The sequence below is a fragment of the Hippopotamus amphibius genome, chromosome 11 (genome assembly GCF_030028045.1).
Source record: "Hippopotamus amphibius kiboko isolate mHipAmp2 chromosome 11, mHipAmp2.hap2, whole genome shotgun sequence".
Classification (NCBI taxonomy): domain Eukaryota; kingdom Metazoa; phylum Chordata; class Mammalia; order Artiodactyla; family Hippopotamidae; genus Hippopotamus; species Hippopotamus amphibius.
Window position 1 is genome coordinate 2,177,748 of NC_080196.1, and position 24,576 is coordinate 2,202,323.

At 59.2% G+C, this 24,576-nt stretch overlaps 1 protein-coding gene across 4 annotated transcripts in view; it reads right to left on the reverse strand.

Annotated features, from left to right (window-relative positions):
• SLC22A23 (solute carrier family 22 member 23) overlaps nucleotides 1-24,576 on the reverse strand; it is a 143,770-nt gene that overhangs the window by 18,325 nt on the left and 100,869 nt on the right. For all 4 annotated transcript variants that reach the window (XM_057699541.1, XM_057699538.1, XM_057699540.1 and 1 more), the window contains 3 exons: nucleotides 19,360-19,528; nucleotides 4,065-4,192; nucleotides 2,234-2,336 (listed from right to left, as the gene is read on the reverse strand). In XM_057699541.1, the coding sequence (XP_057555524.1) occupies nucleotides 2,234-2,336; nucleotides 4,065-4,192; nucleotides 19,360-19,496 (368 nt within the window). In that variant the 5' untranslated portion in view covers nucleotides 19,497-19,528. The remainder of the gene's footprint in view (nucleotides 1-2,233; nucleotides 2,337-4,064; nucleotides 4,193-19,359; nucleotides 19,529-24,576) is intronic.

Here is a 24,576-nt window from a genome sequence, read left to right on the forward strand (position 1 = left end):
CCTCCGCCTCCCCAGGCAGCTCTCGGGGTCCGGGGAGCTCGGGGATCTCCCCCGGAGAACAGCTGCCCAGCCCCCAGCGCCGCTGCTGCGCACAGGCGGCAGGGAGCAGCCTGTTCAGCTCTTCCCCACCATCTCCCTCCTGCTGCCCTGGGGCCAGTCCCCTCCTGCCCCACAGGTCACGTAAACCTGCAGGGAAACGCGTGTCCCATCTGCCCAGACAGACACCCTTCTGGGACGGGCATACAGGTGTGTTGCGTCCCCTCTGGGACAGGAATACAGGTGTGTCGCATCCCCTCTGGGACAGGAATACAGGTGTGTCGCATCCCCTCTGGGACAGGAATACAGGTGTGTTGCATCCCCTCTGGGACGGGCATACAGGTGTGTTGCATCCCCTCTGGGACGGGCATACAGGTGTGTCACGTCCCCTCTGGGACGGGAATACAGGTGTGTCGCGTCCCCTCTGGGACGGGCATACAGGTGTGCCGTGTCCCCCTCTGGGACGGGAATACAGGTGTGTTGCATCCCCTCTGGGACGGGAATACAGGTGTGTCGCATCCCCTCTGGGATGGGAATACAATACAGGTGTGTCGCGTCCCCCTCTGGGACGGGAATACAGGTGTGTCGCATCCCCTCTGGGATGGGAATACAATACAGGTGTGCCGTGTCCCCCTCTGGGACGGGCATACAGGTGTGTCGCGTCCCCTCTGGGACGGGAATACAGGTGTGTCGCGTCCCCCTCTGGGATGGGAATACAGGTGTGTCGCACCCTCCGGCATGCGGGCAGCGGGCTCTGAGGCCCTGGGGGACGTGCCCGGCAGGAGCAGGGCTCTGAGCGCCCACATCCACCCCTGAGCTGAAAACGCCCTTGTCTCCCAGCCTCCCTCTGTGCTCTCAGTGGACCTAGAGGATGCATCAAAGTCAACTGCAGACCTGGCCCCGTGGGAGGAAGCCTCCCTCGGCCCTGACAGTGCATTTCCGCTTGGAAACACTCGGCAGGGCCGGTCCTTTGGGCCACGTTTTATAACTGCACAGGTGGTGACTTCGGCGAGGCTCCTGGTCTTGGGGGGTCTCCCACCTTAGTCCTCTGACCACAACAAAGCCAGAGAGACTGGCCCCCCTCCCCGCAAACAAGAGTCATTAACATGGAAGCCCCCCCTCCTGCCTATGTCACAGTTTGTGTTTTTTCCAGAATAACAGTTGGAGGAGCGACTCCACTGTCTACGGTCCACTAGCCCAGCCAGCGCCTGCCCGACACCAGGCCGCGGGTGGCCGGGCGGGAGCCACTCTGCCCCGACTAGGCCTGCGGCGAGGCCGGCCCTTCCCCTGCCTGGGCCTCGGCTGCTGGGCTGCAGGATGAGGAGTCAGTTAATCTGGGCTCTTCCACTGCTTTGGGGGTGGGACCTTTTGTGCCCTCCCCCAAATTATGTAACCTGGAGCCCCGGTCCTGGGAGCTGATGAAGGGGAGCTGCTCTGATGGAACAGCTGTGGGGACGCAGGGCCAGAGGCCACCCCCAGGCCTTACTCTCTACCTCACGGCAGTCCCGAGACTGCGCACGGAGGGTGCGACCCCCCACCCCCAGTGACCTCTAACCCCTGCACTGCTCTGATGACCTCTGACCCTGAACGAGGCCCCACCTGGGCAGCAGGGAAGGGCAGGGGTCCCGGGCCGGGGCTGTCGGGAAACGGTGTGAGCCGAGGGGGCGCAGGTCCCAGCCCGGGGCGCCGGGCTGGGTGTGGTCAGCAAGGCAGGAGGGCCTCTGTGGGCACGTCTGGGGGTCACGCCCAGGCTGGGACGCCCCACAGCACCAGCGGCAGCCTGGGGTCGGGGCCCCTGCAGCGCTGGCTCCACGCAGGGAGGGAGGACGCGCAGCGGCCTGGGCCTCTCGTCCGAGACGGTGCCTGGGAACCCCCACGTGGGGGTCCCGTTTTCCCACCAGCTGTGCCTCGAGGGGTGGTGCATCCCCAGACGGCCCTGCTCCCAGGATCTCCCTGGACCCGAGCCCGCCCTCTGGCAGCCCCGTCCTCGGACGCGTCTGTGCAGCCGAGTGGTGCGTGGGGGCGGGGCTGGGCTGCGGGGGCTGGGGGCCCGCGTCTGCCGGCACGCGTAGCCCCTCAGACCCCTGTGCGGAACCTCTGACGGGGCTCCTCGGGCCCCGCAGCGAAGAGCGCAGCCCTGGGCCGCCAGCCGGAGCCCGTCCCTGCACTCTTCTCCCGCCCCGCGCCCGTGACTCACGAGTTCACACACAGCACCACGATGTTCTTCCACAGGTTCCGCGTGCCCACCACCTTCACAATGCAGACCTTCTTGGGCCTCCGGGAAAGCTCCTTCTCCAGCTCTGCAGAGAGAGGGGACCCGTGAGCCCCGCTCGGCCCGGCCCGGCTCAGGCAGGCAGCCCCACCGACGGCCCGGTGCTCGAATTCGGGCGTCAGAAGGAGAAGGCTTGTGTTTCTTTAAGGCAGGGGTAGGGCCTGGCTCACAGGATAGAAAACGCGACACAGAGACACTGACTTTGCAGGGGCAGCTGCCCACGGGCCTGCAGGACACACGAAACAGCCCCCTGCGTGGGCTACGTCCACTCTGTAAGGACTACGGAGGCTGTGGGCGGGCGCTGAAGCCCTGGTTGGGCTCAGGCAGGCGTTCTCTTCCTTTAGAGCGTGGTCCCTCTGCTCAGGGGCCAGGAGACGCACGCGCTGCTTTGGTCCCCAAACCAACTCTGTGGGCGCAACAGACTAAGGCCGCTTCCTCTGCACCTGCCCCTGCAGGGTCTGCATCTTAGAAAGAGAAACAACGGACTGCATGAACACGTGGGCACGTGTGCCCTGGTGCCGTCCCCTGCTCCTGACAGCTGGGAGGGAGCAGGACCCAGAGCCGGTGAGAGCCGCGTGCCCCAGGGTGTGAGCGCGTGGCCGGCCCGGGCGGGGTGAGGTCCCCCAGCACAGACACCAGCATAGCTCCTGTGCAGGGATACCACTCTCCACACATAGGAGGGAAGTGAGTCCGTGTCATCGGGATGGAGAAAACAAGCTCCTCCCAGGCAGTATTTTAACCTGAAAGACGTGGAATGCAGTGATTTAATTAGGGAAATGCCAGAAATGAGGCCCTTTGACTTAAGAGCATTGGCCTGCTAATGGATGAGCCGGGACAAGTTTGGGGATGATGGCCGGACACTCCAAAAGGAGCAAATGTGGCCCGAAAGGAGAGAGGTCTACTCACCCCTCACTCCCCCACCCTCCACGCCAGCACATCCATCTCCCCGTCTCTTGGAAGCAGCACAGGGAAGCCGCTTCTGCTGGGCTTCCTGGGCTCCAGTCCCAGTGCTACTACTCACTAGCTGTGTGACCTCTGGCAAGATACTCAACCTCTCTGTGCCTCAGTTTCCTCATCTGCAAATGGGGATAATTACAGTACCTTGCATAGAACTGCTGTGAAAAAACTTAAGGTAATACATGTAAATCACTTCTAGGACTTATTAAATACACAGTTTTCAGGGTTCATTCCAAGACCTACTGGGTCAGAATCTCTGGGTGCTGGGTGGGGCCCCAGAGTCTGGATTTTAATGCCCTCCTGGTGACAGCATGGCTCGGATGCAGCTGGTGTAGACGTTCCTGATAAACAGGAACCCTATGTATCTGAACTTCCCCACTTCTTCGGATGCCCTCCCAATCAGTCCTGCCAGATACAGACAACAGCGGCTCTTGGGAGGTCCTACTTGGGGGAGAGAGGGAGCGAAGGCCGGCCCGGGCCAGCGCCGCCCCCCCCCCCCCCTCAGGCCGGCGCCCCTGGCCAGGACCGCCAGCACTAAACCCGTAGCAGGCAAGCCTGCATGCCTGGCGTGGGCACAGCCTCAAGTCTCCCCAGAGCAGCAGGGGCACATGAGGTCCTGCCTCCCTCCGGCCTTGGACTGCAGCACGTTCCTGGTCTGAGGACTGACCTTGGCAGGAGGTAGACAGCTGGCTGGGCAGCTGCTGTGGCCGAGAGGAGCCAAGGCGAGCACCAGGGGCGTGTTGGGGGTGACTCCCGTGCCTGCGGGCGGGCCGCGGGGCTGAAGGGGACCCGTGCTCACCCGGCATCACGCCTTTGATGTCGCTGTCGGGGCTCATGCGGTTCTTCTGTGTGACATGCAGGATGAGCTTCTTTGCCGCCTCGAACTGGTGGGTGGCCATGAGCCACCGCAGGGACTCAGGGAAGATCCTGCAGAGAGACGGGGAGTGGGTGAGGGGCTTCCCATCAGTGGGCGTGGAGACGCGGCTCGGTGGGGGCAGGGAGCAACCAGCTGGGTTGGACCAGGTTTCCGTCTGCGAGTGGTGGAGGCCGGCGGGTACTCAGGGCTCTCTTGGCCCAAGCAGCCAAGATGAGACTGTGTCCTGGGTGTTCTTGGTTTTCTTTTAGAACGTGTAAAAGTTGCAGTTTTTAAATGTGGCAGAAAGAAGCAGAATCCTCCCAGCTGGGTCAAGAAATCCACCTACACGTTTGACCACAACCCGGGATTTCTAAAGCACATTCCAGCAGCTCACTGAAGGGCTGCTTTTTGTGATACTTTGTCTCAAACAACATGTTCTAGAATGATTTTAAGTTTGAAAAAATGCCCCCACACTAGCAACCTGGCAGGCACTTTCCGTTTTGAACATTTGAAGGCTGACTTTCCCAGGGCTCAACTGAAGAGTTCCCTTCATCTTGCTACTAACTGCCTGGGATGCCTCCCTGAGATGATGGTTTTCAAGAGCTGGGACGTCCCAGGTGGCGCAGTGGTTAAGAATCCGCCTGCCAATGTAGGGGACACGGGTTCAAGCCCTGGTCCGGGAAGATCCCACATGCCGTGGAGCAACGAAGCCCGTGCGCCACAACGACTGAGCCTGCGCTCCAGAGCCCATGAGCCACAACTGCTGAGCCCACATGCTGCAACTACTGAAGCCTGCGTGCCTAGAGCCCATGCTCCGCAACAAGAGAAGCCACCGCAACGGGAAGCCCGCACACTGCAACACAGAGTAGTCCCCGCTCGCCGCAACTAGGGAAAGCCCGTGTGCAACAACAAAGACCCAACACAGCCAATAAATTAAAAAAAAGAAAGAAAAGAGTCCCTAGCACCAGATTCCTTGCTGGTTTGTGTTTAGGATGAAATCTGGCAAGGAGTCCCATCGGGAAAAACTAGGCACCAAACTAGTGTCTTATTATCAGTGCATTTTGTAATTTCACATTTATAATGAGCCTTGCAAGTAGGTCAAAGAAAACAATGTGCCTGTTTGGGGGGTGGGGTGGGGGTAGGTCAGCCTGATTTTTCTGTGCAGGTCCCAACAGTCAACTCTGCAGGTCACAAGGTCTCTTGAGAAACCAGCCACTGCCACATGCGCAGGGATGGAGGCTGTGTTCCCTCAGGACTTGACTCTGAAGCCGGCGGCACCCGTGGGTGGGAGCAGCAAAAGCTGGACATCAAGGTTGAGGATGACAGCGTAGCCTCTGTGGGCCCAGCACTCCAGGTGTCACTGTGTTTCAGGTTAGTTACAGGGTGTCAAGGAGTCAGCACTGACGCTGATGAGAAGCTGTCTTCGCTGCTACCCACCAGCTGCCCGGCCAGCTCTGGGAGCCTCTAATGAAAGTAAGCCTGACGCGGGAAAAGCTACCAGTGGTAAAGTGTTACTTCAAAGTCACATCACTAATGGTGTAATGACTGTCACTCCCTTACTTGTTTGAACAAAAATCAAGTTCCTAAATGTAGATGATGTATTTTGCAGAAACAGCTGACTGTAGTGGTACATTGGGATGGTCTGATCGGAGTGTTACTCTACGCTGGGAGACCCGGGTTGTCACCAAGAGTCGAAAAGCCACCCTCCCGGGTGGCTGCACGGAGGTGCAGGAGGGCTAGGGGCCCGCCCGGGGAGGTGTGGCCTGAGTGTTAAGACGGGCTCAGAAAGTCTCACGTCTTTTCACCCAGGAGCCCACACTGGAAAGATGATAAAACATAGGTTTCAAAGTGTAGGCACCGGTTTTTTTTTTTTTTAAATAATAAAAGTTAATGTTTATTAGCCTCTAGTTTTTACAAATTAATTTTGAATAATGTAGTTCAAGCAAACAGAAACACTCAGAATCAATATCCTATAGGTATTAGTATCTTGCCATCTTTTATCAGATCTTTTCTTTATAATGAAACAACCTAACACAAATGCCACCCCCACAGCTCGCACCCATGTCATCTCCAGCTGGCGGTTCCGTGGCTCCAGGGCTTCTGCGGGAGGATGCGGGCAAAACGAAAAGTCTCTACTCCTCCCGCTCGAGTCCTAAACCCCTGGCGGGACGCGAGTGGCACAGGAAGGGGAAACGCAGAGCCCTGGGCAGACGTCCCGCCTCCTGCCAGGGGATGGTCACAGACAGACGGACCGCTCACCCCGAGGCACGGGGTCTGCGGCCTCCGAGCTACATTCAGGATGGTTAGAAGGTCCAGGACCCCTCACTCACACTTCCGGAACCCAGAAGGTTCTGAATCCAAGACCTCCCTGTTCAACTCTCTTGCAACAAAACCTGAACTCCCTGGGGGCAGGACCAGACCTACTGGGTGTGAGTGTCCGCCTCAGGCGTCGCTCTCCTGCGAGGTGGACGCTTCCAGCGGACATGTGAGTGTCTGATGGACACGTCGCGCATCTGAACGGGGGTGGGGGTGTCTGTGGTGTCTCCACAGGCGGTGGCAGGGTGGACGCCCCCCCACGTCACCTGCCTTGTCCCTCCGGCTGCAGGCGTGAGTCACAGGTGAGGAAGCTGGGGTTAAACACTCCTGCTATGAAGTTAATTTTTGATTAAGCAAACCACAGAGAGATCTGTTCTCTACCTAAAAACTAAAATATTCCAGAGAAGACCGCCTCCCCCCGCCCCCGCCCTGGCGCCCCCGCCCCGCCCCTCCGCGCACTGACCCCTGCCCTGCGGGTGCGCGTCCTTCCACCACCGGAGCCCCGTTTATCTCGAGGTGCTCCCTCTGCTGTCACACTGCCGCCACCGCCAGCGCAAAATGCCAGCCTCACTCTCAAATCCCCCTCCTGCCAGATCGGCACGCGGTTGCCCCGTGGTGGTCCGGAGACCGCCACCCGGTGTTGTGCACCGTGGTTTCCACCCTGAGGTCCTGGGTAGGAGCCACGCGAACGTCCCGCCATGCGCTGGGGACACCAGCGCGGAGCAACCTGAGGCACCTCGTTTCCCAGCGCGTCCAGAGAACGTCCCACCGCGCCTGGACCTGCAGGCCACGCCCCCCGTGGCCTCCGTGACTCTACTGAGGCCGAGCACCAGAAGTGAAGGGGAGAGGCCCCTGACAGCGCCAGGGAGGGGACAGAGGACGCACTGCAAACCCAGGCTCTCTTCAGAGCAGAACCCCAGGTCTCACTCAGACAACCGAGTCCCGGGTGAGGAAGCCCCCGGTGGTGAGGGGGTGGGGGAGGTGGGTGGGGGCACAGAGGCTGGGGGTGCAGGCGGCAGGAAACCCCCAACGGGGAAGGCTTGGGCGTCCTGACCTTGCCTGGGGGCACAAGACGTCACCCCGCACCACGGGCACTGCTGCAGGAGCTCACTTCTGTGACACACGTGTTCCTGCTGACTTGATGCAGACCCTGCAGTCACTCACCACGGAAGGCAGAGTCACACATCTGGATGGGGGTGGGGGGCGGGGGGGGTCTCTGACTTGCCCTCAGCCCGGCCCCTCAGGGCACAGCGGGTGAGCCTGGGGGGCACTGATGTAGGGCCAGCCTGGAACCTGGCCCTTGGATAACCTAGGGCAGCGTCACTTTCCCCACTTCGTCCTTCCAATACTGCTCAGCAAGAAAAAGTATTCTAGAATGCTGCCCACCCAAAATAGCTACAATGAAGTACTAATTCCTAAGGAATTACACAGAATATTTCTTTACGTGGAACTACCTTCCCAAGGGTACACGTAACTATGTCAGGACGGAAAGCTCTCCCTGTTTCCTGACTGATGCCCTAGAGGGCTGCTCCTCCAAGCTGCGCACCAGGAGCCCCTCCCACCGGCCTCCCCTCTTCAGGCCTTTGATGCACCACACGCTTTTCAGACCTCGATGCTTTATGATTTCGTGGTAACGTGTTGCTCCTGATACACTTTCCCATCTCTGTTTCTGGTATTTCCTGCCTTTGCTGTTATTTGGCGTGGTCTCAAGCACGTCCGACGTGCATTCATGGATGTGTTTTACTTGCGCTGGATGGTCACTCGCAAGAATCAGAAGTTAAGATGCAGTACTGTGATTCTTGCATAATACTGTCAGGTTGATATTTTTTCCTTAACCTTGAACAATAAAACCCAGTATGCCTCCCCGCCCCTCGGAGGACCTGCCACAGACACGGACGCCGTGCTGGCTGCCTTCCTGCTCACGCCCTTAATGCCTGCTCTTGGCAACGCTCTGCAGTCAGCGCGAGTCGCTCTCTTCAAGTCACCCAACTGGAACATTTACTCACGAAGAAAACGTGGACAGGAAGTAAGGCTGACTGCTGATGCTTTTTGAAATTAATTTTATCCTCAAGTTGTTTTGTCTGTTTCCGATGTACTTAGTTTTGGGTGACGCACCTGTCGCAGGTGTGCTCTCGCGTTGCGGATGTGATATCACTGCACTCGGGATACATGTGCACGGAACACGATCAACCTGCCGGGGGGTGGGGTGGGGCGTGTAAATCAAGAAATGCCTGACCGATGCGGGGGGGGGCTTCTATCACACAGGTTGGAAACATAGAGGGAAGCACACGCGTGCGGTCGGAGGAGCGGAGCCATGGAAGCCTCTGCAGAGATGAAGTTTCCCTGAACGTGGGTGAGAAGAGCGTCTTCCACGGCTGTTCTCACGGTGCTGTGACTTAGAGGTGATTCTAGCTGTTGGTGTTCTGGGGTGTTGCCGAGGATCACGCTATGACATTCTGAAAAGATTCTCAAAATGAAAAAACAATCACTCAAAGGCTAGAATTGAATTAAACACCAGTTGGGGAAATATCTTAAGTCTTTCGGTCAAAGCTCTTACAAAAATATATGCTTGGTTCCAGTAGATATGGTTTCATTTGAATTTTTTTTTAAACTTTAGTTCTGTTTGGTATAAGCAAAAATGGCTAAGTAGGTTCAGTTCACGGTAGAGCAAATGGACCTGAACAAGCTTTTTAAAAAAAGTCAAGTTCATGATTTGAGTGAAATTTAGTAAATTAGGGAGAAGGGCGAGTATGAAATTAAAGAAAAGTTGGCTCTTCGGATGCTTAAACCCCTAAGTCTTCGTAAGGCAAATCAACTCTTCTTGAAAATCTTTGTAGAACTAGGAATTCTTTCATAATTAAATGGCCATGCCACTAGCGTATCTGTCACATGAACTCAGAACACGGCATCTCTGTTGCTTTTCAAAACGATACACACCTAAGCTCCGGAATTCTTCCACTACAGCAGAACTGTGGAGGGAAGATAGCGGGAGGCCAGGTTCATAGGCCCGTTTTGCGACCTTGGGCAAGTCACCTGAACCTCCAGGCCTCTGTCTTCCCCTCTGTAGACTGGGCTGGGGTTGTGGAGGGACACCAAGGCCTCCCCGGCCCCCGACACTCTCTGCCCGGTTTGCTTCCAGGGGCTGATGGTAACTGTGGCCCCTTCTGGAAGTGAAAAAGGACGCTGCTCAGGCCGTGCGCGCAACACATCCTGCGGCTGCGTCAGGCCCTGCCAGGACGAAAGGAGTCAGGACAGAAACCCCTCGGAGCCGGCCTCCTAGAGGCTACGTGGCGTGGGACGGACAGCAACATATAACAGCTGGGGTACATTTACAATGTGCTTCGGTTCCCACTAGAGACAGGGGAGCACGTGGCATTCCTCTGGGTTCACTTCCCCCATTTTCCCCCTCCTCCGACTCTCCTTCTTCTCCTTTTACTAAGTCGTCCATGTGGGCAAGGGTCGAGCGGGAGGGAGCGTTAAGACACACAGCAGGGCATCTAAGACGTGTGCGGCAGGGGACTCGTTCGGCATGTTTGCAAATGATAAAAATAAAACGAGATGTTGAAAAACAACCTGAGGAGACAGTGGGCGGAAGGAACACAGGCTTCGTGTGGTTCTGCTTCTAACGGGAGTTTTATCGGCACCTCTGAATCAGCAGCGCCTTACAGGGGGCTCCAGGGCCCCCTGACCCCGGCCTGTGGCTGCAGGCACGTCCCCCGACGGGATGATCACCGAGGCCACAAACGGGGGCCCTGCCGGTTGCGCCCTGACCTCAAACCCGGCTCAGGAAGGCGGCCTCTCGCACGGGCACGCGCCCCTCGCCCGACTCCAAAGCGACCGTCTCGGGGACGGCCCAGGCCCCTCCAGTCTCCCGGCCGCTCCCCCTCCTCGTGGGGCGGGACGTGCGCTTTGCCAGAGTCCCTGCGGCCCACCCACGGGGGCTTGGACCCAGACTCTGTCTCTTTATCTGTCCACGTGGGCTTCTGCCAGCCGCCAGCCAGGCAAACACTCAGCAGCTCTCACTAGACACCTGGCACCAGAGGGCCGTGTCCTCAGTTTCTGCCAGCAGCCAACAGCTCGACCACATCACTCCCCCCACCCCCCCGCCACAGCCTGGTCCCTAGGCTCCGAGGTCCTCAGGCTGGCCCCTGCGCCCCCACTTCCTCGGGCAGCGGACGGAATAGCGGAGCACAGGCAGGCGCGGGTCCGCGTGGACCACGGCGCGGCTCTGGGTCAGGGATGCTGCCTCCGGAGCGGAGGCCGGACCCGCGGCGGCCAGTGCCTCTCTCCCGCCCCGGCCGCCTCTCCCTGCGTCGACGTGGAAACATTTCAGTTGGCTGCGGGGGTTCCTCATATTTTACATACTCTCTGCCCACTCCGAAGGCAAACATGGGGCTCCCGAAAATTCCACACCGTCAGCAAATCCCTAAACACCCATTTGGAGAACATCCCGGCCTCACTCCTAATCGCTCATCCGACGCGCGGGCCACCGTCTTCACGTCTGTGCGTGTGTCAGTATCACCTCCTCTCCCCGCACCCAGATGACCTGCAGACAAACAGGATTTGACGAAAAATTTTTTTTGCTCTACATTTCCTGAAACTCTCCCCAAATTAACTACCTGATAACCTGCACAAGTAATCACTGCAGGTTCACTCGGGCTCCAGAGGCTACAGGCCTTTCGTGACTCACTTTTTCCACGTTCCTGGGAGGAAAACACCGTCCTGTGAGGCCTAACCTCTGGGGATGCAGTCACTGAATGCGGCCTCCCTCCTGGTGTGCGCGGGGCCCCGAGGCCCTTGTTTCACCTGTTTGCAGTGTTACTTTGACCCCCATTGAAATAAAACTGGTTTTGACGGAGGAAGGTTTTGTCCCCGAGGTGTGTGTGGGCAGGAGGCGGCTGCCTGCCGCCGGCCGCTGGGATACGCGCAGGTGCTGACTCTCCTGACGGCCGAGGCGTCGCCTGCCGGCCCTGCCCCTCGGAGCAGGGCTGGGGCCACCCGCTCTGTGCCTCCGTGTCTCCATCCGCCCGAGGTCCTCCTTCAGAGGCTCTGAGTCACATCAAGTGCCAGGCAGCAGCGGACTCCGCGCAAACCCTCAAGAAACATTAAAAATGTGTATTATTCTGGCCAGAATATTTCCGATGATATTGAGACGAGCCAAGTAATATTTAGGAGCGCTTCTCTACTGGAATTGTTAGTCATGTTTTTTCTGGATATGTATCTAACATGATGCCCCTTAAATATTTTATTGGATTGGCCAAAATGTTCATCTGGGTTTTTCCATAACATCTTGCAGAAAAACCCAGATGAACATTTTGACCAACCCAACACAGTGGCTTGTTTCTTGAAATTTTTAAAGCTCTAGGTCGCTTTTAGCAACGCCCTTCCCGAGGGGTTAATTGTTCCTCCTCTTCCGGGAGGCCTAGCTCAGCTCCCCCCCAACCTCCTGGGTTTCAAGGTTTATCTTCCATCTGAGGACTGGATACTGTTGCTTGTTCTCCAGTGAGACCAGCCAGCTGATCTTCCTCCCACTTCCTCCTGATTCCACAGGGTCTGTTTTCTTCTCCTCCTTCTCCCAGACGTTTCCCACGATCACAGCGACTGCCAACAGCACCCCATTAATAATTCAGCATTTGCACACATCTTGACCCTTCTCGGGGCAGTTCATGCAACACACACCTCAGGCGAGTCTCGGGGGAGACCTGTCTACCCAGGCACTTGGCTGGGAGTCTGGGGAGCGGGAAGGAAAGCCGCACGCAGGCTCCCTGCAGGGGTGAGGGGCACACGGACTCTAGGACAGGCATGCAAGGTGGGACCCTTCCCGCCCAGCAACCTCCGTCACAGGCCACAGCAGAAGACCCCGAGACGCACACGCATGAGGGTTTATGTCCTCACAGTGCAGATAAAATCACTGGGTTCAGTACCGAGGTTTTTTTGCCACCCTCTATGAGTTCCAGGAACACCTGCGTCTTCTGCTAACTGAGAGCACCACAGCGGAGCTGGGCTGGGCAGGAAAGGCTGTGCAGCGTCTCACAGTCCTTGAGGATGGCACCTGGCTCACTGCAGACGGAGACCCTCTTCCCACAAGAGGGTGGGTTCCCCACAGCCAGCCCACACCTCCTTTTACACCTTACCGCACCTTCATTGGAAGAGGACCGGGTCCTTTATCCCGGAAGCAGACGCCTGGCTTTCCCTTCTTGCTGGGCAGCCCGTCTGGGGCTGCAGCCGTCACCAGCATCCCTGGAGGGCGGGCATCCTGACCCAGGGGGCTGGGGGCGCAGCGTCTGTGTTGCTCACAAGCTCCCCGGTGGTGGTGGCGGCGGCGGCGGCGGTGGCGGTGGCGGCTCGGGCCCAGGGGCCGAGCTCTGAGAACCACTGACATTCGAAACTCAGTTTTTAATGACTTTCCACACATGTGAGTGTTTTTGGCGCAGCTTTTTGAGGTCCTGGTTCCCCAGCTAAAAACAGGAATCATCCCACCAACCACTGGCTCACACCTAATCCGAGAATCAGGTTAATATAGCTTCTCACGCAGAAGCCTGCAGCTGATCTCGGGAAAAACGTGTCCTGAAAACGTTAAGACGTGTTCAAATCACGATCCCCGGCGGCGCCCCTGCTGGGAGGGAGGCACGTGAGGTCCCCCCACCCCCACCCCGGCGAGCAGCTCCACGAGGCAGGAGCGAGGGCCGTTGGCGGTGGCGCCCGACACCTGGCAGACGCTGCCTGAGGAAGGGTGGCCACCCTGTTGCACCGAGAGGCCTCACCGGGGACCTTGCTGAACAGGCGTCACGAACGTCCCCAGCGGACGTGCACGTGCTCGTTCTCGCAAACCACCACAGGTGCTCGGCACCCACAGTGGTGCTCTGCGGTGGGTGACGGTGTGCACCAGCGAGCTGGGAGAGCGGCCCAGACATCTCCATCACCGTCCGGAATTCCTCCTCCCAGGTGTCCTTCCGAACACTGCAGGCAGACGGCGCGTGGGTGGCCTCCTCCGCCGGGTCACTCCTCGGCGGTGAGCTCCACCCAGGAAAGCCGAGGTCGCGTCTTCCGCGTGCACCTTCCCGATCGTCCACCCTGCAGTCGCCCTGATGCCTGGACCCCTGATACACCCCCCATGAGGGAGGCCCCTGGCTCCAAGTGCGTGCCCCTGAGGGACTCCCAGGGTACCACCTGCACACTCGGAAGCCGCAGCCCTGCCGGCCAGCCCGGCTCCAGCCTGGCGTCACTGCCACCCCCAGCGTGTCTCAGCAGAGCGTCTCCCGACATCCTCGTCCTTCCTGTGTTCAGCATCTTGCACTTCTCCCCCCCTCATGTGTTTTCTGTGGCCCTGGAAGAATGCCACATTTAGTCCAGAAAAATGATCGATCAGTATGACTTCCTTCCAGGTCAGCAGTGAAACTCCGCTGCCCTTTCTCAAGTGGCAGCAAACGCCCAAGCAGGAGCCGGCATTCTGGCCGGTGCCGGCGTCCGGAGCGCGCAGGCTGCGTGGGTCTAGCTTCCAGCACGGGCGTCCGTCCGTGGCATCACCAGCAGCTGGGACAGGCTTTACGTTCGGGCAGGAAGTGTCTCTGGGACCCCTCGGCCTCTGCTCCTGCTTCACCACAAGGCGCCCACATTCGACTCTGTGGAGCCTGCTGGAGGGCGGCAGCCCAGCTCTCCGCTCCCGAAGCTCTCCCCCCAGCTACAGCCCACAGGCCCACAGCAGCTGCTTGTGCCCGGACCCGGGAGCGGTGAGCCTCCCGGCAGCTCATCCATCTCCTCTCTCGGCTCCACGTGCGGGGGCACAAATCGTCCACGCATCACACCCCCAGCCCCGGCCGGCACTCCCCCCGGCCCCTGCCAAGCCCTGCGGGCCCCAGGCCCTGGCACCTGGCGGCTGCTGCAGCCCCAGGCTCACCTCATTCCAGAGCACGCTGTGCCCCTGTAGCTGCCCCAGGGCTGTGTACCAGTCATTCCTTCGTGTTCTGTATTTTCCGATGTGAGTGGAGGGAGGGCTGCTGCTCCCAGGGTTAGCGAATTCCTAGAGACAGCAAACAACGGGCCCAGTGAGGGCACCTTTCAGATGCACACCGACCCATCCTAGGCCACCTCCCACCCCCTCCTCTGCGGGCTCTGACACCCCGGCCACTGCCCCCCTTCCCTCATCACCCAGAGCCGGGGACCCGACAACCAGGACAGCCCTGTGCCCCAGAATCCACTGAAAGGATTCGGACAAGCGAAGCCCAAGCCTGCCCACCTGCCTCACACCCCTCCCCCCAAGAAACCACAGTGAGGCCCCTGCCCACCTGCCCTCCCTCCCTCGGCCTTCTGAGACCCGGGTGCTTCCCCGTGTGAGCCCCCCGCATAGTGTGGGGACCCCCTCCTCTCGGTAACCGTCTTCTTCCCAACCCTGGATCATGAAACACCCTACGTTTCAACATGGGCTGCGGTTTCAGCTAAGTCTCTGAGCTCTTCACAGAGGCTCCTCCATCACCCTCGAGATCAAAGCTTCCCTTCCCAAGCCCTCCCTCAGCTCCTGGTCTCATTTCTGTTATCCTTCAGATGCTTCTCCGGGGACTCACTGCTCTGCTCTTCAGCAGGCTCCACATTTCAGATGCCCCCAGTCTCCCATCTAGGGAGCTGGTCCAAGCTCGGGCCATCTGCCTTCTTACCCTCCTGTGCCCCAGCAGATCCACCAACAAGATCTCCTGGGGCCACGTGCAGAACAGACCCGGAATCAGACCTGTCAGGTGATCACCCTGCCACCCGAGCGCAGGCACCACCGTCCCCGGTACAGACCAGCAGGGCATCAGCACTGGCTCTGCCCCGAGACCCCTCCCCCACTGCAGACAGCATGGCTCTCAGGGCACAGCCCTGCCCCCCTTCAACTGCCAGCGTGTTTCCAGGTCTCAGAGGAAACTCAGTGCTCGAGGCCCCACACGTCCGACCCCCCTCTGTGTCCAAGGTCATCTTCTGCCCCCACTGGCCCGTCAGGCTGCAGCCACGCTGGCCGCTGCCTTCCTCTTCCACAGAAAGCCAAGTGAAGCCAGCGTTTGCCCTGGCCGTCTCCACGTGCCGGGAACACGGTTCCACCCAGAACCTCGTACGATCTCCTCTTTTGGATCGTGTAGTCTTGGTCCAAAAGTCACCTCCTTGGCGAGGCTGCTCCTCTTCATCCCAGTGCTTACCTCCCTCTCCTCCTAGTGCTGGTTATCTGAAGGCACGTCCTCGGCATGTCTGGGGGCTTCTGGGCTGTGGGCCCCCCACCCCCGTCGAGTACGTGTCAGCGAGCGGAGGCCTGGTGACGTGTAGGGCAGGGTCCAGGCCCCCTCGTGCCTAGAACAGCACGCGTGGGGCAGTGGCCACGACGTGACGCACGCGGTGAACTGGCTTCTCCTCCAGACGGCTCTGTTCTGCAGAGTCCCTGAGATGCCAACTCCCCGATGAACAGTTTTTGGCCTTGGTGACGGGTCCCCCGGGCTCTGTGAGCTCATCCTTGGTGAGACTCTTCTTCCGTGAGTCTCGGCTCCAGTGACTCCCCACGGAGGTTTCACTTCTGACCCCGAGGGTCCAGAGAGCTTCCCTGTTTTCCTGTCAACGTCTCCGCTTTGGAGAGCGGCTGGAATTTGGAACGACGTGTAGCCACGTGGGGTGCAGACTTCAGGGCGCCAGCGTCTGAAGGGTGACTCCTTCTCGCCCGCGGCCCGGGGCCGTGGGCCAGCTGTGGGGCCAGGCCCTGTGCTGCGCGGAGATCTGTTATCGCGGAGGCCCTGAGGCCTGGCTTCGTCCCGGAGGGCTCAGTGCTAAGTGCAGAAGGGGCCTGAGATCTCAGCCCCGGGCCCCATGCAGGGGTTAACCCCGGCCCCTGGGCGCCTTCCTGGTTCAGATGCCCTGTGTGGCCTCCGTGTCACTCCAGCTTGAATGCTGTCCTGGCCTGGGCCCCGGCGCCCCTTCCCTGTGCTGGAGGTTATCGCTGTCCACGTTGGGTTAACGCACGCTTTTGCCCGGTGTGTGCCTGGATGCCCCCAGCCTCCCCCCATCCTCTGTGCTCGTGACCTGCCCCTGCATCTGGGGACTCGATCGTGCGCCCTGGTTTACAGCCCTGTTAATGCACCTGCTCCCTAGGGCTGCTCCAAAGCACCGGGCGCGCACGCGGCAGATACCTGCTCTTACAGGAAAGAGTGACTTTACGCGTTTTGTCACCAACGCCGGTCGTGCCGGCCGCTGCAGCTCACCACCCGCCCCAGGGGCCAGTTCATCCCGTCAAACCGCAGAGCCTTGAGGGGCGAGGAACCTTCTACTGCTGCGGGGGGGCGGGAGGGTGGCCATCACGGGGGCCAGACGGAGGGGGCGCCTCCGAGGCCTTTAAAAGCCAGTGACGCCCCCGGAGCCGCTCCCGGCTGCAGGCAGGGGTGGGACACATCCCTCACCGCAGTCCCCTCACCTGGCCCGATACACCCGGGCTTCCACACAGGGCGGGGGTGGGGCACAGGAACAGGAAAGCAGCGGCTGGCGTCCACGATCACTGCTGAGGGCCAGACACGTGCCAGGGCCCCACACGGTAACACGCGTGACAAGCTCCACGGGCGGGTGGAGCGGGTCCACCCAAACTGGGGCCCCTGGGCGCCTCCGGACGGCGTGCATCTGTCTGTCCGCACACACATCTTATCAAAGGACCGTGGGCGCCCTTTCTACCGTAAGGTCATATTTCTACATTTGTGTGTTTCAAAGAACTGTTTTTCTTGGTTTTATAATGTATTTACGTGCATGAACAGTTTTACCTCGCCTGTCATTAAACCCTGATGTATTTTTTAAAACTTAAAATAAAAAAACAAGATAACGTTTTCCCCCATGGGCCAGGCCCCCAGACCTGCTCCAGGAAACCCTTTTCTGCCTTTTCTCCCTGTCAGGTGTCCTCCTACCCGGGACAGATAGGAGCAGAGCCTGCGCTGAGCCTCAAAGCCTGGAGGCGATGGAGACGCCGCCGCCTGTCCTTACAGGTGAGTGAGTCTCCGGGAGGCTGTGCCCCCGTGCCCAGGAGCCAGCAGGCAGCACCGCTGCCCTTGGGCGCCGTGGAGGCTGGGAAGCCAGAGGACAGGGGTGGGGGGGTTCCTGACGGCAGAGTAGATGCACCAGGGCCGTGGGCTCCTCTCGGTGGTCAGGGAGGTCGGGGACGGAGGCCTGGGGAAGGTGGGAGACAGCACAACCCCAGACTCGGGGCCAGCTGGGTGTCCTCACTTTTGTCACCTGTACAATGGGGCCGTGAAATGCCCAGACCGAATGACCTACCATTTGTCCAGTGTCACCGTCTGTGTCCGACACAAACACTATATGAGCAAGTGTTAAACAGGGAAACGCCCTCGACTTCCAAACCAAGCTCAGCTCAGCTCTGGGCTCAGCAAGAGAGGGGGCCCGCAAGCGCCGGCTCCAGAGCTGCCCGCTGCACCCCGCTGTGGGGAAGGATGTCGTTCCTTGCCTCTTGGGACCCTGTGGGAGGGAGCAGGGTGTCCTGAGACACACGGGCTCCTGCGGGAGGGGTGCCGTCCAGCCTCAGCAGCTGCCGCCCCGGCGCCGCCTCTCGGCAGGTGGCCCTTTCCTTATCTGTCCTCACCGCGTCCCTGGAGCTGCCGGGGCTCTGGGGACGCCGTGAGCGAGAACCCGGATCTCGAGGAAAAGGCACCGGAGTCCGGCTCACGTGATTTCTCTGCTGGGGGTCTACTGCCACGTGGGGGTGGGGCCAGCCTATGAAGCTGAAAGGTCGCCGCTTTCTTCCCCTCCCTGGCATCTTAGGAAAGGAAGCCCAGCTAATAGCTGTCTCTGCTAGAGTGAGCGCTTAAAGCTAAGACACAACTGACTTCTGGCCAGAAATTGGGTTTCCCTCAGTGACTAAACGATAGAAACACAATGTAGCAGGCACAATCTCCTCTCCAGTGCCTCGTACCCAGGGGTGAGGGGGGATGGGACGAGAGTTTGGCATAGAGAGGGGATGGGAGGGAAAGAAAGGAAGGAAGGAAGGAAGGAAGGAAGGAAGGAAAGGGGTTTTTACAGAAAGGGTACAAGGCTCGTTTTTGGGTAAACATCTCTCTATCCAAGAGCGGTGTTTTTCAACCTTTGTTAAACATTAATCCCCTGAAGGGTTTAAAAGCATCTAGTCACCCAGGTCATACCCCCAGGCCAGTGTGTTCAGTTGTTTTTTTCCCTAAAGTCAGCAAGCCAAACACTAAAAGTTACACACGGTTCTAAAAGGCCTCGTGGGCTGGGCCAGAGCAGGGGCGGACGAACTTCTCCTGCAAAGGACCAGAGAGTCAATGTTTCCGGCTTTGTAGGGCCATGTCGTCGGGTCATACCAGCTCAGCTCTGCCATCGTGGCATGAAAATGGTCACGGATGATACATGTGGACACACGTTAGCACAGCTGTATTCCAATAAAACTTTATAGACACAGAGGGCAGGCCAGAACTGGCCCCCGGGCTGGAGCTTGCCCATCCTAACCCAGAGGGGTTGGGGGCAGGGGTGGCTCTGCTCCATCGCTCCTGCACATCTTCAAACACATTTCCTCCTCCCAACCCCAGACCCCGCCCTTTGCAAACCCATTCACGAAAGTCACCTCTGAACACCCAGCAAGCAGGCGTCCCACAAGACCATGGAGGGCAGGTCTCTGGAGCCGGGCGAGGGCGCCTGGGGCTCACTCCCCTCCTCTGTCTGCTTTTGTGTACGTTAGAACGTTTCCCAAGATAAAATGTTTGGAAGAGAACATTTTTTAAGAAGAGAGGAAAATTCCCTCATTAAAAAGCCACACGCTGAAGCTGGCAGGACGTCTGGGGACTGTGGGGCCAACGCCCGGGACGCGGTGCAAGTGGTGGGGGTGGGGAGGGTACTCACGAGCCCGGGACGCGGGCAGGTGCAGGGGGTGGGGGCAGGGGGTGGGGCAGGGGGTACTCACGACCAGCAGAGCAGCAGCAGCAGGAAGGGGCCCACGATGAGCGCCTGCAGCAGCTGCCAGCCCCGGCACAGGGCGGCCAGCCCGGGCATGAGGAACTGCCCCGCCGTGGCCACAAAGCTCGCCACCATCGTGACCATGAACCGTTTTCCCGGGGGGCACAGCTCGATCCCTGCAACACAGAAGGGACAAGGGAGCGTGAGCGCCGGGCCCACGCGCTTCCCATCCGGCGGAGGACTTCGAAGGGCTACGTCGAGGCTGAGACGCTCGTTTTTACAGCCCGAGGCGCTGAGGACCCGCTGCGAGGGGAGATGGCTGTGCGGGGCCACAGGGCGCGTCGTGGCAGGAGAACGTGGCTACGGGGAGCAGCCCGGCCCGGGAACCAGGAGACGCTGCCTCACAGGGGGACACTGTGTGCCCCGCACGCGGCGCCCACGCCCTCTGCTCTCGGGGCGTCTCGGGGCCCCCTCTGCCGCCCCTCTTTCCGTCTCTGCTCCTGCACCAGGCGACCCTCCCACCCCCTGCAGAGGGCCCAGGAACGTCCTGCCCCCGACGCCCCCCCCACCTCACCACCTCCCAGTGCTCCCCGAACTCCGAGTCCCAGGCAACCCACCCACACGTGAGACCGGGACAGACCGGCCGCACCCAGCCTATCTTCTGACCAAGACAGAACCTGGACCGTGAAGCAGACTGGATCACCTGGGGCGGATCTCACCCAAGCGCCCCCTCCCCTTCAGAATTCCGCTGTCCCCGTGACCTGGGCGTCCCACGCACCCCTCTTAGATGAGGGCTCCGCCAGCAGGGGCAGGTCTGATGCACCCTCATAGCTCCAAAGGCACCCCTGTCTGCCTTCAGTAAATGTCAGGACATCACGGTCTCTCCTGTTTACAAGAATCTACGCTCTTAATTTGACCTTGAGTGGAAAAGATGGTCACAGACCCTTAAACTGTAGCACGCAAATGCCACCCAGCACATACCCACGACGTGAATTCCTGCAATAAAGATCCCCCACTAGAACATGCAGCTGCGTTGTACACCTTTCCCCCAAAGAACCTGTAATTTGTTTGCTATTCTTCAACAATTTGCAGGATTCCCTAAAGCGCGCTTTTTTTTTTTTTTTTTTTAAAGTGTAGTTAAAATGAGTTTTTAAAAAGGAAAGAAAGGCTCTCAGGAGAGAATACCTCTCATGCCTGTGTATCCAGAGACTGCCTGTCGATCAGTGGTTACCGCCCATCTGCTGGTTGTCCAGAGGCCAGAGTGGAGGTCGGAGGTTGAAAGGCAGTAAGAAGGGAGGCAGACGAGAGGGGGAAACAGGCAAACTACACTCGGTCACAAGGACGGACTTGGCGCCAACAAGGATGAGGCACGATGCCCGCCGACCCCTGTACCAGCCGATACCTACGCCCGCGGATACCTACGCCCGCGGATACCTACGCTCGCTCATCTGCAGGGAGAAAAGAATCCAGTCATCAGAATCTCCATCCCTGCCCTGCCACAGACAGGTCAGCATCACAGCTACCCATGGGTGAGAGAGGAACCTGGCCTTGCTAATACAGACCTTCTGCCGTTTTATGAAGAAAACAGGATCAAACAGCCCTCTCCTGGCCACTCACTGTGAGGCCCAGGCCAGGTTCACATAAAGGATTATTTCCTAGCGGGGCTCAGGTATTCACCCCACATCTGGCATTTCTGCGTTTAAAAACAGTAAAGAGATCAGGGTCTTTTCGAAAAGATGAACAGCTGCAGGTTCTCGCTTTCCCCCATTAAGCACAAGCAGTGGATGTGCTGCTATGGAAACCAGATTTCAGCATCTGCCAGGACAAATGTGATGCTCTGAGGCCCGCCAGGACAGGATCGGATGAGAAAACTTAGCACTTGGCCACTCGGAGAGGTAACGTCAAGACAGCACAATGGCTTCACACCCTCGGCTTCGCTCGTTCGACAGGCCCTGCACGTGGCTGGCACGTCGCCTTTTCCCTACCTGGCTCTTTGACTTCTTGATGCAGTAACTATGAAAATACCTGCAGTTCCCGTCCTGTTCCCCCCGGCCCCCTCTGGGCCGTCTGATCCCACCCACCAATCTCCAGCACGTGCCGTCGCTCCGAGGATCACAGGCGACTTCCCAAACCCGGGTCCGGGTTTGTGGATGACAAAGGAGCATCACCCCCGGAGGGGCAGGTGATTGCACGCTCTGACTCCTCCCTCTCCCCTCCCTGGGTATTCGGGTTACGGTCGCTAGGACGACGATGACGTCATCGTTTTCACGCTATAGGGTCTCTCCTTCCTCGCCCGTGAGTGGCCCCAGCCACCTTCTCACTCCCAGTGCCTGGGCCAGACGCATCAGCATCCCCTGGGAGCCTGTCAGACACACAGCGCCTCAGGCCCCGCCCACAGGATCACACCTGCATTTTAACGAGACCCCCAGAGGCCTCCCCGAGAAGCACCGGCGCGTTGCGTTTCCCCCAAACCGTGAGCATGGCTCACAGCAGGAGAGACGTTTTTGCCTCCCAGACACACATCTCCCAGAACTGAATAAGTAACAACATCGCCCAACCTCTCCAGGGCTTCTGTTTTGCTAGGAATCCTAGCAGACATTTTACTTTATCTCATCAGGTAGAAAAACGTAGAGCGTTCCAGCAGATCTATGGTATTTTAGCATTCCTGCTGTGGCAATGGAAAAACACTGCCATTTGATGTACGGACACGGGTATGACACCTGCAGACGATGACCTTTCTGCCTTGACTCGCCAGGAATTCATCCTGAACTGCCTGAAATCAGCTACGTTCTGAAGGTGACTGGAAAGATGTTTTTTAAAAAAAGCAATTATCAAAGAACCGCAGGCACTTTGGGTGTGCCATTAATCACATATTCCTTTTGGATGATGAGAAATCAGCTTTTCTGAAGTGAGGAGAGGAAGGAATACATCAGCGCGTGAAAGCCCTAAGTCCCCGCATCCGACGGGGGTGGGGATGCAGGTAGTTGCTTCCACCGGAGAAAGGCCTGAGCCAGCTCTGCCCGCAGGAGCACTCAACCCTTACCCTTTCTTAAATACACTGCAAACCTGTGTGTACGCTTGCTGCAGGTCGGGAGTGGACACGCTCCTGGGACCTCCAAGTGCTCCCAGATGCTCTAAAATGAACCCCCAGGGTTTCTCTGGATGGTAGTCGGCCGTAAGGAAGGAGGGCATGCAGCCGGCCGACAGCACCCACAAGGAGGAGGAGGAGGAAGTGGGCCCTGTAGGGGAGAGGCTGGGGCCCCAACATGGGCCCAGGGCGCACAGGGGACCCCTTCCCTGCCTCTTTCCGTCCTGCGGAGGTCGCGCAACCTCTCTGTGCTGCTCCGTCCTGGTCCACAAAGGAGGTAACAGCCGTCGGCTGCACAGGGATGCACATCCAACCGCCACACCAGGCTGGCACCCCTACAGACCTCAGGCTCAGGTCTGCGCCCGGCTCTGGGTGAGCTCGTGGCCCCGAGAGACCAAGGCCAGGGAAGTACGTTCTCCCGTTGAGTGATGCTGGGCTTCAGACAAAACTCCATCACCACTGACAAAACGTCGTGCGCACAAGCCCTGTGACGGGCTTCTTGGGTTTCAGCAGCCTCTACTCTCCAGGCCACGCTGCCGAGGCTGCTTGGAAAGCAGTGTCTGCCCCGGGAGAGGGTCCCGCTCTGGCTGCCCCCCCCCCCCTTTAGCTGTGAGGCCCACACCCGCCTCCCCTGCCCTCACCAACGCCTACACCAGGTCCCCCAGAAGGAAGCAGGGCGCCTGGACTGGAAAGAAACAAGCCTGCACGCGGAGGCCGGCACACGCCTGGCTTCTGTCCCCACGACTTCTCCAGCCCCTGCGGTTTCCCTGGGGCACCGCCCCTGTCGCTGTGGCTGAACCCAGACGCCGCCCCACCCGGGACGGGGTGGCGGGGCTCGACCCGCTGGAGGAGGGAGTCAGGCGCAGGAAAGGACGGTCTCCCCAGACTGTGTTCAAGCACCAGCACGGAACACGCTTCTGGATCAGCCAGGGAATGAGAAACCCAGGGCACTGCTGAGCGGCTCAGCCGTCCCCGCACAGGAGCCAGCCTGCCAAGGGCCACGGGGCCCCACGCAGCCCCGGGGCAAGAGCACAGGCCGCTCAGGCCACAGGTCCAGACTCACGTCCTTCCACGCGGAGCCCCCGCCCATCCCCCAACGGCCTCTGTCACCAGCCAAGTAGCTGAGGAGCCACTGGAGAGAAACTGCCCGAGGAAGGAGGAAGGGAGCCCCGCCGAACGGAAGGGAGGGCACCGCTGCCCCCCGCCTCGGGCACCAGCTCCCTCCAGCCTGGCCCGGCCCAGCCCAGCCTCGGGGCTCCTCCCAGCAAAGGGGGTGCGCTCACTGACCACTGCCCCCCAACACCTGCCGGCCTCGCTCCCCTTCCCTGCTTTCTGCGCTCACCCAGCTGGCCCGGAAGGGGACATGTCACTCGCTAATTAGTACCGCCCTGGCCGAGGACACGGGGCCCCCAGAGTCCCGGAAAATAGACCTGTGACATGGGATTGTGGAATCCTTATTATAGCAAGAGCACCAGAAATAACCAGTCATGGAGACTCAAGCAGCATCGGAGGGCGTGACGGTGAAAGGCTGCTATTATCACAGCAGCTCCACGTCTTCCCTTCCCCGTGGAAAACTTCCTTTTCCTCTCAATTTAGGACCTGCCAACCTAGCGGAACGATGAAAACCACCTCCATTTACAGAAAAAGAAAACAAAAATACGCAAATGTAAATATTTCCTGCACGCTACAGTGCAGGGTCTGCCAGACACACAGACTTGAATGCTTAACACTCAAATGCAGAACCACGTCACCTGCCTGCCGGTTACCCATCAGGTGTGCAGCCCTGGGCCAAGGCACACCCTTGCGGTGGCTAAGCATGCAGTGGGCACTTTTCCTGCGTTATACTCACTCAATCTGCACGTCTCCGTGATGGAGGTACTGTTTTTAATGCTCGCTTTACACAAGAGGACCGTAAAGCTCAGAGTTTAAGGTTAAGTGACTTGTCCAAGATCACACAGCTTAGGAGGGAACCAAGTAGGAACTGAAACCAAGTTCCCTGCCTCCCCCACCACCGGTGCGTCACCCTCCTCCCCCCTCGGCCGGTGATGTCCCTGGAGGGTCCGGCCTCCTTGCTGTGCCCGCTGGAATCTAAGCTCCTGGGGGCCGGGCCTCCTTGGCTGTGCCCACGTCTCCTCC